Consider the following 15,884-nt stretch of genomic DNA (forward strand, 5'->3'; position numbering starts at 1 on the left):
TAAACCATCGCAAAAAATATTATTAGCGACGGTCTAAAATGTTACAAAAAAGTAAAATTAAATTAATACCATATTTGCGACAGTTTAAACTGTTGCTAAAGATTTGAACAACGATATATATGCGACAAATTAACTCCTCGCTAATAAAAATATAAGGAAATGATAATTATATTAGCGACAATTTATTATTGTCGCAATAAAATTATTTTCATAAAATCAATATATATTTTATTAATTCATTCCCTGTACAAATTATTAATATTTTCTAAAATAAAATACATCCACATCCAAACACATCCACATTCACATTTACATTCACATCTACATCTACAAAATCATATGTATATATGTACCCCTTAACAATTGTCAACTAAATATTCTTTACAAAGGATACGTGAAAGTCAATGGGCAAGAAATCTGCCCAAAGAGAATTGTCAATTATAGCAATTTTGCAAGATCAAACACCTAAAACTGTTAAGTCCTTGGTGTAACTTCCATCTGAAAAAATGCATGATTCACAATAAGCTCGACAAGAGAGAAGTTTTCTATCTGGATCCATTATATCCAGAAGCCATTCTGCGTAGATGCTTTGACTGGCTGTGAACACCACAATTTCAAACATCTCAGCAACCCTCTCTAGGAACATCTGAAGGTAAGGCCTCTGTTTTACATAGACTCTGTGCTCTTTCATGTTGAAAAAGACTGGAAAACTAAAATCCGCATCTTCACAATGTTCCAACGTAGAGTGGACAAGTGTTTTAGCACAAATGAAAGCTAGTGTGACCAACCTTTGGAAGCATCAACTTATGTAAAAATTCTTTAAAATGATTCGTAGAAATACAAGTACACCCGAAGTTGAAAGTTTAGTATAGGTGTGGATCATAAATATTATACTGACATAACCGAGAAATAAACTAGATAAGAAAAAATGAAATAATGTCAAGATTAATAGTAAACAGATCAAAGGAGTTCAATTTTCTTACCATCCAAATCCAGTACTAGGGTAGTGGACTGCATTTTTTGTGTTTCATTTAGCAATGTAGTGGGGTGAAAATTTGGCACCACATCTGGTAGGTCAGGTAGATTTCTGATAAACATGTGTGGATCAAAACACTCTAATTGATCTGAATCTGAGTAGGGATTCACATCAGGTTCCTCATTGCAGGATCTCAACTGATGGATTGCAAGATACAAGCTTAAATCATCTGAATCTATAATGGTGTCCTCACATGTTCTGCCATCATGATCGCCACCTGCCTCCATGGTATCCTCAAGAAAAGGCAGTATCATGCATTCCTTAGCCACATCAAAAACCGTACTTGGCTCATCAAATTTGTAATCAAGCAAGCAACTAGCTTCTGTGATGTCATCATAAATTGAGTTGCCTTCAATGGGTAAGCCTGCAACAATCATGTCAGAAATGTAGAAATTTGAGACAATGCAAGTTTGATATTCACTAGAGCTTCTGCTGTTATCATCACTGTCATCAGCTCCCAAAATCGATGGATCAAGATCTTCATTACTCCCTGCATAGAGATAAGAGGAAGGTAAGGCTTATTTAGACAATGTCAATCCATTTTTGGCATGACCAATTCAAAACTAAACATGAATCTTCCGCTTTGCGCTGTCATATGCAGAAGATGGTTTATGTTTCCAAACCCAAGACATGTGCTTGAAATATTTTATAAAAACATAATCCAGTAAGAAAAATCTATGTTGTTTGATATTCTTTACAAACATGTGCAAAGATTTATACTCCCATTTCCAACAAAGAACTCTTCATGGATCAAGCAAAATTTCATCATTATTCATTCAAGTGACACATTAAATAAGTTGGGAATACAAGTGATAAAGAATTAAATTGGTGTGCAAGCAACAAACGAAATGAGTTTGAATGCAATGCAAGCATTGGGAGTCTAGTAATTGCTTTTTGGTGATCTTCCAAAACAAAATGTGTAGCTTCTTTGTTCTGCTCATCTTACAATTTTCGCACTGGTCGAGGATGTTGTAATTTTTTTAAATATGTGAACCCAATCTCTTTGAAGTGCCTTTTAGTGAATGAAATTTTGAATTATGGGGAGCTTTAGCTGATCAATATTGTATTCAAAACCAAAAGAAAGAAACAGATAATTTACTTCAGATACATACACACCATTTTTTGGAAACATGAAGCAGTAACTTCCAGCATTTTCATTTCCACCTTTTTTAGGAGGAATGAAGCAACACTCGAACAAAATTTCTCAAAAAACTTCATCTTCATGTCAAAAAGTACACATGCTCTAGCGACAAATCTCTAATTTAAGATAAAAAAACAATTCCCAAGATAGCATAAACAGAAAAATTCTAAACTGAACCTGCATCATTGTTGATCTTTGGTTCACCGTGAACTTCATTTGACTCCAAAGTTGGTGAAAAAAATTGTCTCCAAGTTTGATGCATAGGTCAGTGGTGTAGAATCCTGCAATCAACCATCATTTGTCACACATAACTATGATAACATTCTAGGAATACCTTTTTAGACTTTTGAAATATGGGGAACAGTTCGAGTAGCAAAAACAAGAAATAAACCACTAAGTATTTTTCAATCTAATTATCTGTTCTAATTTATCGGTAAACCAATTGGCAATCTACATAGGCCCATCTGGACACCAAAGTTCATATTCTGCAAAACTCTCCAACTTCAGTTGATAGAAGGAAATAATGACTCCAACGAAATCCATGAGAAAACTAAGAAAATAAGAGAATGGCTCTCAATATGCGAATCTTACTAAAGAAAGAAAAGAGATTGGTGACAGTATGGAAAGACATTAGGACATTGAAAGCCTCAGTAAGAAGTATGTTTAAAATCTCAATTTCAAAAGCTAAATTTTTTTAAAAAAAAGAAAAACAAAACACGCACACACACACACACACACACACACACACACACACACATATTTTACAATTGGCGCATTGTTACCATTGGAAGCAGTTCTTAGCATTCAATCAACTCCTATCATGCTAGCACTTCTCTCTAAAACCACTAAAATTCTTCGATATCATGTTTGACTTCTGGCATACATGGAGACCATTTTTTTTCTCTTAAACACCCCACGGTTGACTTGGTCTTCATTTTTAATGATGGCATTTGATCTGTTCTTGTTATATGTAGCACAATCTTCAATTGAGTACATCAGTGGGAAACAAAACCCCTCTAAACAATCAATACAGTAGCAAGATATTGTCATGAAAACAACTAGGATAAGAAATTAATAGTAGACACATCAATACATGTAGAGCAACTACTATAGAATATACTAAGAGACACATGAATCAGAAAGACAGGCAATGTAAATTGAATAATGATAGTATATAAGCATCGATGGGAAGGAAAAAAGTTTTAGAGCAACCACGATTCATTTAAAGAAAACTAAGATGTAGGTTAACAACCCACCACATATGGTATTTATATAAGTGAAATAACATAGAAGCAGATTGAGCATTGACAGTTTGACTCAGCTACAAACGCTATCATGGTAAACTGTGTAATTTACCTTACGACTACAAGGACCCACACTTCAATTCATTAAAGATTTTGTGGTTCTAAGAAAAAAAATCCTTTTTTTTCTTATAAATAAATATCATAGCACCCCTTGATTCAATACTCATATTTTGGTCAGCTCATACTAGTTAAAAAGTCGCACAATCTGGCTGTTATTCATAAAGCAAAAGGCCATATTCTTTGTTGAAATTGCTCAATCTAGTACTTTGCGACAATTTTGAATTCCGATGCCATACACTACTCATACCCTTATGAATGCAGCATCAACTAGTATTATATGGGTGACATATGTCCCGATCTGAAAGTATAATCAATGTAGACCTATTCAGTCATCCCTCTGAATTCAAATATTGCCCGTCTCATTAGGTTAAAAAATTCCCATTCTAAGAACAAAACGGTGGATACAAACAGTGGGCCAAATGGCTAGGTAAACAACGTTCCTTTTAGCCATTCTTTGATGTCAGCTATTTATTAATGGAACAGTAATATTCCCATTTTGAGAACAAAATGGCAGATCTTGACTAGTTTGACCCCCATGCGCTGCACTCGTGGGGGTCGTGAGACTTGAATACCAAAATCTTAACTCAAAAGTCCTAGGATACCCATCGCATTTCCCCATCTTTCTATCAAACTTATTGTTAGAATTGCATCACACAATCATGGAAAGCTTTAAAGCTAGTGAAAATGATCTTTACCTTGTTCTTTGTTAAAATTGAAATATTGCCTAATCATAGAAGGCTTTACCACTATTTTTTTTAACCAAACTGTAACTCCAAAATGAGAAACTTACTTCAATTTTAAAGCCCTTCTAGACCAACTAAAATCTATAAATAGAAAGGAATAACATTACCCAACTACTGGCCATGGGCAACCAAAAACAACCCCTGTCTAGCAAGTTTGAAAATATACCAAAATACTCTCAACTCTTTAAACATATTTCACACGTATAAACTGACAACCAGCAGTAAACTTGCTTAAAGAATAATTGACTCAAAAACAACTATGCAATTTCTGGAATGCCCCCCCCCCCCCCCGCCCCCCCCCAAAAAAAAAAAAAAATCAAGGGCTGGGGCTTGGAAGCAACTCTTCTATGCCTTTTCTACATCTTACAAGGGAATAGCCACTAATCACTTAAAAAGGACAATCATATAACTAGGGACTATAAATTTAACACCAAATAAATTAACAGACTCCATCTACAAACCATTCAAAGGATCACAAACAAACAAACCCACACCTACCTACATATAAATAGACATACACAGACATATATATATATATATATAGAGAGAGAGAGAGAGAAAGAGAAGCTACCAGACAAAAGTAACGTGGCCTAGAATAGGGCACACCAAATTGCAATGGGCTAAGAATGAACTCCTGCGTAACAAAATCATCTTTTGCCAATATCACAATCATTATTCTATGCGTATCAGATGTTTGCAACATATACACATGAAAAAAGGGAGAGAAAAAGAATGATGTTGTCTCAATAAAGTTTGGTTATTAATCAGAGAGAGAGAGAGAGAGAGAGAAAGAAGATAAAACAAGAGAGCAAGAAACAAAAAAGAAGTGTTAATAGTATATATGTAAAGGGAACTGAATTTATTTATTGAGATAAAAGTTTTCTATACAAACCTCAAACCCTACAACATTTTCCACAAATATCATGAGAGGAGGTTGTGAAGTTTTTGGTATAAGTTCAAGAATTTTGAGAAAAAAAGATGCCCGAGCATTAGCCGAGCCCTTTTGAAGACCTAACTAACAACAGTTTGAGAACACTTTTCCAATCAAAATGAAATTAATAAGCAGAGAAGAGAATAATTTTACCTTGCCGAGTGTAAGGCTGACAAGGAGGAGAAAGAAGCCATACATGAGCATGATAGCTGTCAAGATCAGCAGCACTCAGGGTTTGAATGTCACCCTAAACTCAGCAAAAAAGTAATATTGACCACAACACATTTTAGATAAGCTCTAATAAAGAACTGGTCAAATGCGATCATGGGTAATCAGTATTTCTTAGCAGCCAAGGGCTAAACAACAAATTAATGCTTAATGGTGGAAAACCCATAATCCTCCATGTAGTTGCCAAGATAAATGGGTATTTCATTTTTTTTCTTTTTTTTTTTAAATTAAGAGAAAAATAAATAAATAAATAAAAGGCTGGAACCTAGGCATATACTGACAAATGAATTAAGGTTCGGAGGGGTGCCATTTTCCCTACTTAGCCCAAGGGAGGGGTGTCCCTTCACAAATTTGTGAAAGAGTGAGGACGGATAAAATAAAAATAAATCAGTGCAAAGGACTTCCAAACAAGTCACCAATACTTTTAAATTTTAACATAGTAAAACATGAACGGCTTAGACAATAGCCAAAAGTAAAAAATAGATGATGATATGAGTTCCTTTGACAGATGATGACTTGGCTTAGACAATAGGCAAAAGTAAAAAATAGATGTTGATATGAGTTTCTTAATTAGACACGTACCCTGTACTCAGCTGCTACCATTTGACCTGTCGGCTACTCAAATGGCTTCTTCTTCATCAATCAACACTTTCTCATTCAACTCCCAACTAGACCTTCACAATCCCAAACCCCTAAAACACACTACTATGTTCAAAGCCCTCAGACCATATAACCCAACACACACACCCAAACTACTCTCTCTCTCTCTCTTCTCCAACCTCCAACCCATATCCCACCTTCACATATCTCTCAAACCTCATCATCATCTCCACAGTTTTTACTCTCAACTTCTCATTCTTCCAAAACCCACTTAAATTCTCTCACCCCTCAAAACATCTTCCATCTTTTGCATTGAAAATATTGCAGTTTTGCTTGTATATATAAATGAAAAGCACACACATTCATCAAAACAAATTGAAACAGACAGGTGAAGAGCACACACATTCATCAAACACATTCACAGCACTTTGAATCAACCAATCAACCCTTCACACCCTCTCTCATCTCTCTCTCAAGCTCTAATCTCTGCACCGCTTTCTAGGGTTCTAATCCCCACACTCATACTTGCATAGACAAAAATGGAGTATCGCTTTTCACAGATTCAACACGAGATTTAATTGTGAAATTGTTGCATAATGCGTTGGATTAAAACTGGTGTTTAGGGTTGGTTTATTTATTTTTATTTAGTTAAATCCAATGAAGAGGGTTTGATTCCGATGAAGGAAAAAGAAGAGAAAAAGAGGAGAGGACAGGCGAGGAGAGTAAAGGACAGCAGAGGAGAGATATACCTGGATGCCGGAAAGAGAATCGGTGGGAAGTTGCCACTGCTGCTACTACAAACAGTATGTAAGGGTAACACGCGAGAGAGAGAACGAGAGAGAGAGATTGTAAAGGTCTGTGCGAGCGAGTGTGAGGGGAAAGAAAAAGAGAGGAGATGAGGGTTACCTAGAACTCTTCCCACGCTGGTGTTGTTGGGGCTGCGAGAGGTGATATAGATGTACTAACCGAGATCGAGGGCGAGATCGAGAGAGAGTGGGCGGCGATGTTGGCTTGGTGAAGGTAGATCAATAAACTGATGCCGGCGGGAGTGAACTCGTAGATGAAAGATGGGGAGAGAGAGAGAGAGAGAGAGAGAGAGCTTGAAGATGGAAGATGGAAAGCGAGAGAGGGAAAAATGAAAGTATCAGGGTGCTAAGCATTTGAGAAATTTGGGACTTTTGCGTGTTTTGTGGTTATTAGCAACGGCACAATGATGCCCATCACAATATATATATATATATATATTCACGTCAGGAGGAAAGAATCGTCATAAAAAATGAGCCTTTTACGACAGTGATAGGTTTACTGTCGCAAAAACCATTGAACATATGCTTCCTTCTTTTTGAGATAGAAATTACCATCGCAATAAGTGACTATTAGTGACGGAATACTAACCGTCACAAAAAGCATCTTTTTGCGACGGCAACATATACCATCACAAAAAGTTCCGTGTCATATACCCCTTTTTCTAGTAATGTAGTGTATTCTTGTTGTCTTTTAACAAATATTTTTTAATTAGATTTCTTACAAATAAACAATAAAAAATTTCCCACCAGTGTTTAGGCATCTGACTTAAAAATCAAATGCCTTTTGGAAAAATAGAGCCACCTGATATATTGATGTTTGCACTATTTTGTTTGCAAACTTTTCTCAAGAACACAAAACATGAATTAAAGAAGAGTTCTGATCACATGAAATTCACAAACAGTGAATCTCACATTCTAAACAACTGATTTTAAAACTATGCACACCCTTTTGGCAAATCTATGACTTAATTGGCCATGTGCCTTGTCCTCACCAATATAATTTAATAAATCTGTCCTTATCACCAACAAACATACAAATTCTTAGACTTAGCCCATCAATGGATTTATCAACAAATTTTCTTATATATATATATTTTTTACTAGGTTGACTCTAAAATAGTTTGAAAAAAAAAAAGACACTATCATAGATAGGAGTGGGCATTGACCCATTGGCTTGCCCAACCCGCCCAACCCAACCCTACCCTATTTTTTTAGGACTTAAAAAGGCTAGTTTGGCCAGTAAGGCTAGGGTGAACCAATATTTTATGCCCATTTTATAAATGGGCCGAATGTATTCAAATGTGTAGCCCTGCTCAACCCAAAAATAATATATTTAATATTTTACTATATTATTATATATTTATATAATATATTAAACAATATATAAGTCATTCTACTTCAACCTCTATATCCAAAACAGCTTTACAAATCATTTATGAAATATTTTGTATCAAGTGAGACCACTTTGTGATACGCCAGTCTACTGAAGAAATGATACTACAAACTTCTAACACACCTCAAAAAATCAACTTCCAATATTTTGGGATTTGCATAACAACATAGAACAAGTAAAGCTTATTCATCACAAAATTATTAAGAATTTCAAGCTAGCATTGCATGACATCAAAACTGGCATGAGCAGTTCTGCAAATGCAAGGCAATTGTACCAAATCTTGGTTGTGTGTTGCATCTCAAGACCTCTTTTTCCTACCCAATGCAGGGACTCTGGCGTTCATTTTAGTATGGCGAGAGCATGGTAACAAGCCGCGCAGAATAGCTAAGATTGCAAAACCTAGGAAAGGTAAGTACATCATCATCAACATATTCGTGATTCTGGAAGACAATATCAGCTCCGCTAATACAGCAACCTGAAGCATGAATAAAATCAAGAAGAGATTCAAACACCAATTTCGGACTCTAATGTTTGTTAAATCTACTTTATTAATCATTATTACATTCATCCATGTCCTATAATTTGTAAAAAAAAAAAAAAAATTCAACCTTAAGCAAGATTTGATTATAACTGAATACATCGGGAATCAGAACAGGATCATAATCAGTAATCCTTAATAACCAGAACTGAGCTGCATTAGTGGCTTATCCATTTTTTAAATTTATGCAAAACCATAACCACAAAGCACTCATTGGTAGGAGTTTGGCCCTGCTAAAATGCAAGATTGTGATATCTTTGTTCCTTGTTCAAAGCCACCGTAAAATAATATAAGTCATATAGTATATACATTTGAGCTTAAAATTCAAAGAAATGGCTAGCCATAAATCTGACTTTGCCAATTATTACATGCAAGTCATTGGAATTTAATAGAGATAAATGCATTTTCACATCTTCATAATTGAAACAGTTAGGGAAATAGTGGTTTCTGCTTAAAAGTCTTGCCTATATTCCACTTGCATATATAATCACTAAAATTATAAACTAAATTTACTTTCATGATCAAGACATAAAGAAATCATTACAAAAATTAAAAAACATTAAATAAAATCTCAAGTTATCATATCAAATAAAAACTAAACCAACAACAAGAACATACAAGTAAAATATTACTCTTCTGGTACTTTTAGAAGCAAAATTATTTAATTCAACTTACATAATCTATAATGCCTCTTTAATTTAGATTAGATTGTGAATTTAGATTTATTGGACCATATCCTTATTTTTTAGCCTAGTAATAGTATAAGATTTGAAATTATTGTATTTCATTCTAGGATACCACCAAATTGATGTATTTAAGCCCTGCACCAATAAAATAGGGACAAATTTGGACCTAATAATCACCAGACCAGGTCAATTTAAATCATGTGTCATGTGTACTTGGTCCAATGTTTGGGTCATAATTTATAAAGAACAAAATAAGATCATAAAGTGAAAAAAACTAAACATATTTTAATCTCTCTTTCATTTTTTATAAAATCCAAACATAAAATCTTCTTTACCAATTCTATTTTGTGAAATTTGTGAATTAATTATTTATTTTTATTTTGTTTTTTGGAGTCAAATGCTATCCTTCATACTATGCCAAAACAATACGACTAAAATAAGAGAGTGAAATCCACCTCTTGAATTGCAATCCAATAAATTATACAAATTTTTCCCGAGAACCAAGCAAGAAATGAAAAGAAAAAGAAAAAAGGACAATACCATTCCAGTAAAAACAAAGACTCCATAGACTAGGCAAGTAGAATTGAACCAGGGCTTCCCTCCCACAAGAATAGCATAGAGATTTACATTGGCGAGTGGCCACTGGAAGAGAAGCTCAAGCCACATAAGCCCAACAAAGAAAGAAGGCTTTTCAATGAGCAAGTAATCACCGTACTCGCTTGTGAACCAGAGATTGAGGTCAACGAGGAAGTTTGGGAAGAACTTAGAAGGAAAGCACACTTGTGCATCGAAAACTGGAGCCGCTAAAATCACCACCAAGAAGAAGAATAACAGCATTGCATCTATTAGCTTAATCAAAACCCCTATATCTCTCTCTCTCTCTCTCTCTCTCTCTCTCTGGTTTTTCTTTTCTGCTTTTTGATGTGAAGATCAAGTTTATTGTTATGTTATACAGGAGGAAGAGGGGATCTTGGTCTTTGAAAGTTCAGCAGAGTTATTTTTGTTAGTAAAATAAAATACAATGTACTTATTTATTTATTTATTTTTTATTATTTTAAGATAGGCATAAAATGTACTTGTTTACTATTTATTTCTATAATGAAAAATAAATATTATGTAAATAAAGAGAAATTTTGGTGTACACACTTGGAAAAATTAGTCTAAAGTTCTTGTCTCATTTTTAGTAATGGAAGAGATCTACAATATTATTTTGTGTTGTCTAAGGTCCCTCAACCCAACACTCATATATCACAGAGACATTTGACATACCAAAGAGCTACTCGTTCCCCACGCCTCTCTCTCTCTCTACAACACTTTCTTTCTCTATCTCTCTCTCTACACAGACTATGTTGATCCTCTCTTTCTCGCCTCACAGATACGTCTTCTCCACCACAACTAGGGTTTCTTCGTCATCTTCAGTCTCCTCGTCTTCGAAGCTTAGCTTGATCTCTTGCTCATTGCTTCTTCGATCGAGCATTCACAATTTTTTGTGCTTCGTGCTTTGCTACTCTTCGAAGGCTAGAGGAATGGTGGAGATGGTGCAGGATAAGGAGTCTGCAGTGGCCGTCGCCGCCTCCAGCTCCGCAGCAAATCTCGACCGAAAATAATTGATGGGTATGTGAAGAATTGTTGTTAGAGTTGCACAGATTGTTGCAGGTGAGTTTATAGATTGTGTTCGAAGATAAATTCGTAATGGGTAAATAATAGAATGAGCTAAGAGGTTTGGAAGTGAATACAGAAGGTATGATTGGGCTTTTGAAGCTATAGACTCATCTTGACTACAGAAAAGTAGAATTGTCTTTATGAGTTCTTTTGGATTTAATTATAAGGATGATTCTCTGTTCTTTCATCTCATATTTCTCTTCAATTAATTGGGTTTCTTTCATCCCTCTATTTTTTCCCCATCCAAACTATAATCTTGATTTTTCTTCTTCTTAGCAGAGAAATTTTTTGGTTTGAACCTAGAGAAATTCTTGCGAAAACCAAAGAAATTCTCTGGAAATCTAAAGAAAATCTGTAGACTGGAATCTAGAGAGTTTCTTTGGCCTTCCTAGAATTTCTCTAGAGAGAAATTCTCTAGGAAGTCCAGAAAAATCAAAGAAAATTACATACTAAAAGGAATAATTTTCTCTAGCTAGTGATGATAAGGTATTGGAGCTTGAGATTGTGAAGAATTTTGAGAAAGAGGTGATTTTCTCTATGAAGGAATTATTTAGGAAGAAATTTCCAGAATTATTCTCTGGGAAGTCCAGAATTTCTCTGGAGAGTGGGAAGTCCAGAGAAAATTTCTTTGGGAAGAATTTCTCTAGGATGTCTAGAGAAATTCTTTGGATCAAATTTTCTCTGGATCGATGTTGAGGGACCTTAGATATTATGAAAATATTAGCTGTCCTTTATGCTATAAAATCTTAATGCCAGGGACCTTAAAAAAAATTCCCCACACACTTGAATCATATACACTCCCAAGCTATGTCATTTTTTTTAGTCATCATTAACTTTTTTTTAATTATTACTTATGAGATTTTTTATTATGCCTCATGTGTTTTTTAGTTATAACTTCTTTTTTTTTTTTTTAGTTATGACTCAGAAAGTATGAAATTATATCATTTTCTTCATTAGTTATAAGGTACATATGGTACATACCATTTGAAAGGTGTGTACCATAATCTTTCCCATATATAAGGGTCATTTATTTATAAATCTTTCTTCACTTATTTATATTTCACGTAATCTAAATTATTTTTTTTATATTCTAATAAATTATATAAGTGATATAGTTATCAAAATAGCTTTAATAATAACAGGGTGAAGCACGCATTAATGTTCACATTGATAGTGTGAATGTTCTGTGATGTGAACATTCACACTATCTAATATGAATGTTTATATCACCAAATTACTAAGAGTTTAAAAAAGTAAAGATAAAATTATTCATAAAATACCTTAAATATGAAAATTAAAATTTGATAGATCAAATATTTAAATAATAGGATTTATTAAAATACAATAATATATCATGGACTAATTAAAATAAGAAAGAAGATTTCCTAATAAATTTTCTTTTCTTTTATAATATCCCCAAAAATACTTAATAAAAATACTTAATCCATTAACTTACATGAGTCCCAAATCAGTTGGCACAATTTGGGAAGGTGAACGGATATGCAGTTTAGGATTGTTTTGAGAGGTTGGTTAAAAGTTAATTTTTTTTAATTTTTTATAAAAAATATATTAAAAAATAAAGGGGTGATGTGACCTAAAATAGGTTAAAAGTCAATTTTTGACTTTTAACCAAGTTTTCAAATTAGGCTTTAAATATTAGATAAATTATATTTAACTATAGTATCACTTAGAATTTGTTTGGCACGTGTTAAAATAGCACATGTTATTTTAATACATTATCCTATTTGAGTTACAATCATCTTATTTGAATCACATTACTTCTATACATATCACTTCAATCTCAATTCACATATTTTATTTTTTCATAAAAAAGTTAAAAAGTATATTAGTCTAACTTCCCAAACAACCCCTTAATATTACTTTACACCACTTAATTAAAAAATGCTAAATAAAAATATTATTTGTAAATCCGGATAAAAGTAAAATAAAGAGTCTTCTAAAATTTTAATAATATACTAGACTTAATAAACCGTTTTAAAACTCTTTTGTACTGCTATCAAATTGTAACAATGACAAATATTACTTAACACATGTTTCGCGTGGTCAAGGGTCTGGTAAAGAGCAAGGATCCTCTAGAGTGATTTTTTCCTAAAGTTTCCTAGAGTGCTACATTGTATGGTTGAGATTTACTGGCAAGTCGCATCAATTTTTCTGATGTGACTTGCCAATAAATCTCAACCACACAATGTAACACTCTAGGAAACTTTAGGAAAATTTCACTCTAGAGGATCCTTGGTGCTGGCGTTATACCAATAGAAAAGGGAATAAGAAAGTTGAACAGAAATGAGTGCAACTACATTACAAAATAATAATTAATAAATAAATAAATAAAACAAATAAATGATTTTATTTAGGATAATTTACAGTGACCCACCTAAAAATTCAATAAAATTGTTAAAACTTATCTTGAAATTTTAAAAATAACAAAAACCTTCAGTGTTATCAACCTAAACGGTTAACATAATATATATATATATTTATTTATTTATTTAATTTTAACCTTGATTTTTCCTTTTCTTATTCTAAGTAATATTACAAATTTAAACTTAATTATCTAGAAATTACTTAGAAATTCCTTTTCTTAAATTTATTCTATACGTGGATTCTACATCACACAAATTTAATCTCAATCACACAGTCTCTTTCGGAGATAAATTCGAGATAGTTAAGGTGGGATTCATAACATTTTTCTTCTGAAAATATTAACTCCACATCTCATCTTCCTCGCCTGGAACTTTTTCTTTTTGAGGAAATCGCCTAGAACTTTGACAAACAACACCTCTTCACTTTGTTCTAAATTCTTTTTTGGCAAATTACTCGCAAGTCTTCTTTGAAAGAGTTATACTCTATTTAATCCCAAAACCTTTTGAGTAGACCCAAAGGTCTCGCACCTTCTTCTTCTCTTTATGATATTTGACAATTGATAACCATGCCTTCCTTCTTCTTTTCTCTTTTTGATATACTATGACGATCCCACTATGTATAATAATTAGCATTTAATTAATTAAGGAGATTTGAATCTTAATTGTCCATTATTTCAATTTAATCTGGGATTTATGAAAATTATGGAGACTAATTCGTATATGATTCTATTTGGAATTAGAAATTGAAAGTCTAAATGGCTCAAGAGATTATAATCGGTGAATTGAACTATTTTAATTTTGAGTATCGGATCATATGGGAGTTTAATTAAATATTTGATTCAGTTTAGTAAAATTGAGATTTTATTAAGTGGGTCCGAATTGGAGTTGATTAAGTTGTGAGAATTGTGAATTAAGATTATTATGAATTAAATTTATTTACGAGGTGTTCAATTAAGTATGTACTTTATTGACAAAAGATTCGGAGTTTGATATAAAATTAAGGGCCTTAAAGATTTGGAAAAACAAAATTGATGAATGTAATAAGTTTAATTTGATATTTAGAGATTTTTGGGCATTTGATTAAAAATCTAATTCAAAATAGTAAATTCCAATATAATCAATTGGGCTCTAATGGAAGTCAAATTAGACAAATTAAATTATGTGAGATTTATGATTAGTTATGATTAATTTAATTATGTGCTAATTAAGATTTATTTAAGACCATAAATTGAATTATGGAAGAATGTAGAATTGAGGGTGTATGCAGGTGTGGGTGTGGGTGTGGGTGTGGGCGTATTGAGCAATTCTGTAGGTGTGTGTTGATAAGTGTGTATACGTGTCACGTTGATGGCAAAAAGGGAGGTGTGTGTGTGTGAGTGTATAACCAGGGTTCAAGTCATTATACTCAGCTTGAGTAGAAAAAAAGGGCCAAATTACATATACCCCTTGAGGTTTGGCTAAATTACAGATACCCCCCTAAGGTTTGAGAAATTATAGATACCCCCTGAATGTTATATTTGCATAACAAATTAGGGGGCAATTTGTTATGAAATATAAACCTCAGGGGGCAAATTGTTATGAAAATATAAACCTCAGGGGGCGGAATGTAATTTCTAAAACTTCAGAAGGGTATCTGTAATTTAGCTAAACCTCGAGGGAGGTATACGTAATTTGCCCAAAAAAAAAAAAAGGAAATCGAGAGAGGCTGAAAAAGAGGAGATGGAGAAGGAGCCAAGAGAGAGAGAGAGAGAGAGAGAGAGCCACTGTTTTGTGCTGGTGCTAGAAAATATATTCTTGCTAGAGCTAAGGAAGAATTCATGGAGGAAGTAAGGAACAAAGAAGAAAAGTATAGAGTAATAAAGAGAGGCTCGAGAATTTATCTTTGAAGAATAATAGGTAGTAATTTATACCTTAATTCTTGTAAATAATTCCCCTAACATCTAGAATCAAAATGAAATTGGGTTCAATTGCATATAAATTTAGAGGAATTAGCAAGAAAATGAATAAAAATTGAGTTAAGTTTAAGATTAAGGAAATAAGTTTGGAAATTAATTAGTTTGAGTTTGATTTTTGTTATTCTTCATAAATTTGAAACTCATCCTTACATGCATCTTGGAATTTCAAAGTTTTAGACTTTAATTCATGTTTAAAAGACTTATGAGTTTGAATTTGGGTTTGATATGAAGAAAATTAATAAAAATATAAAATTAGGTAATTTTGATGTCAATTTCATACATGCAAATGATTTTCCAAGGAGTTTACAACTTTGATTTCATGTTTTGAGGGAAAATGGAAAAGAGTTTGAAATCAATTTTATGTGATTAGAAAGAAATTGACAAGAAAATGAAGAATTGGTGCGAAGCTCAAGTTTA

At 33.1% G+C, this 15,884-nt stretch overlaps 1 protein-coding gene and 1 pseudogene across 2 annotated transcripts; both read right to left on the bottom strand.

The window, feature by feature from the left end:
• Positions 1–413: 413 nt before the first annotated feature.
• On the bottom strand, positions 414–6,046 carry LOC114268662 (uncharacterized; annotated as a pseudogene). Its single transcript, XR_014336772.1, has 4 exons — positions 6,026–6,046; positions 5,412–5,462; positions 2,355–2,458; positions 414–1,526 (listed from the first exon to the last, which is right to left on the bottom strand). The product of XR_014336772.1 is annotated as an uncharacterized LOC114268662 (transcript).
• Positions 6,047–8,540: 2,494 nt separating this feature from the next.
• Positions 8,541–12,155, bottom strand: LOC145795973 (uncharacterized). The gene is made up of 3 exons (XM_082880924.1): positions 12,110–12,155; positions 10,007–10,377; positions 8,541–8,717 (listed from the first exon to the last, which is right to left on the bottom strand). Exons 1-3 carry the CDS (start codon positions 12,153–12,155, stop codon positions 8,541–8,543), a joined length of 594 nt encoding a protein of 197 aa, XP_082737050.1.
• Between the last annotated feature and the right edge of the window lie 3,729 nt (positions 12,156–15,884).

The sequence above is a fragment of the Camellia sinensis genome, chromosome 7, assembly GCF_055761805.1.
Source record: "Camellia sinensis isolate YWXY chromosome 7, ASM5576180v1, whole genome shotgun sequence".
NCBI lineage: Eukaryota > Viridiplantae > Streptophyta > Magnoliopsida > Ericales > Theaceae > Camellia > Camellia sinensis.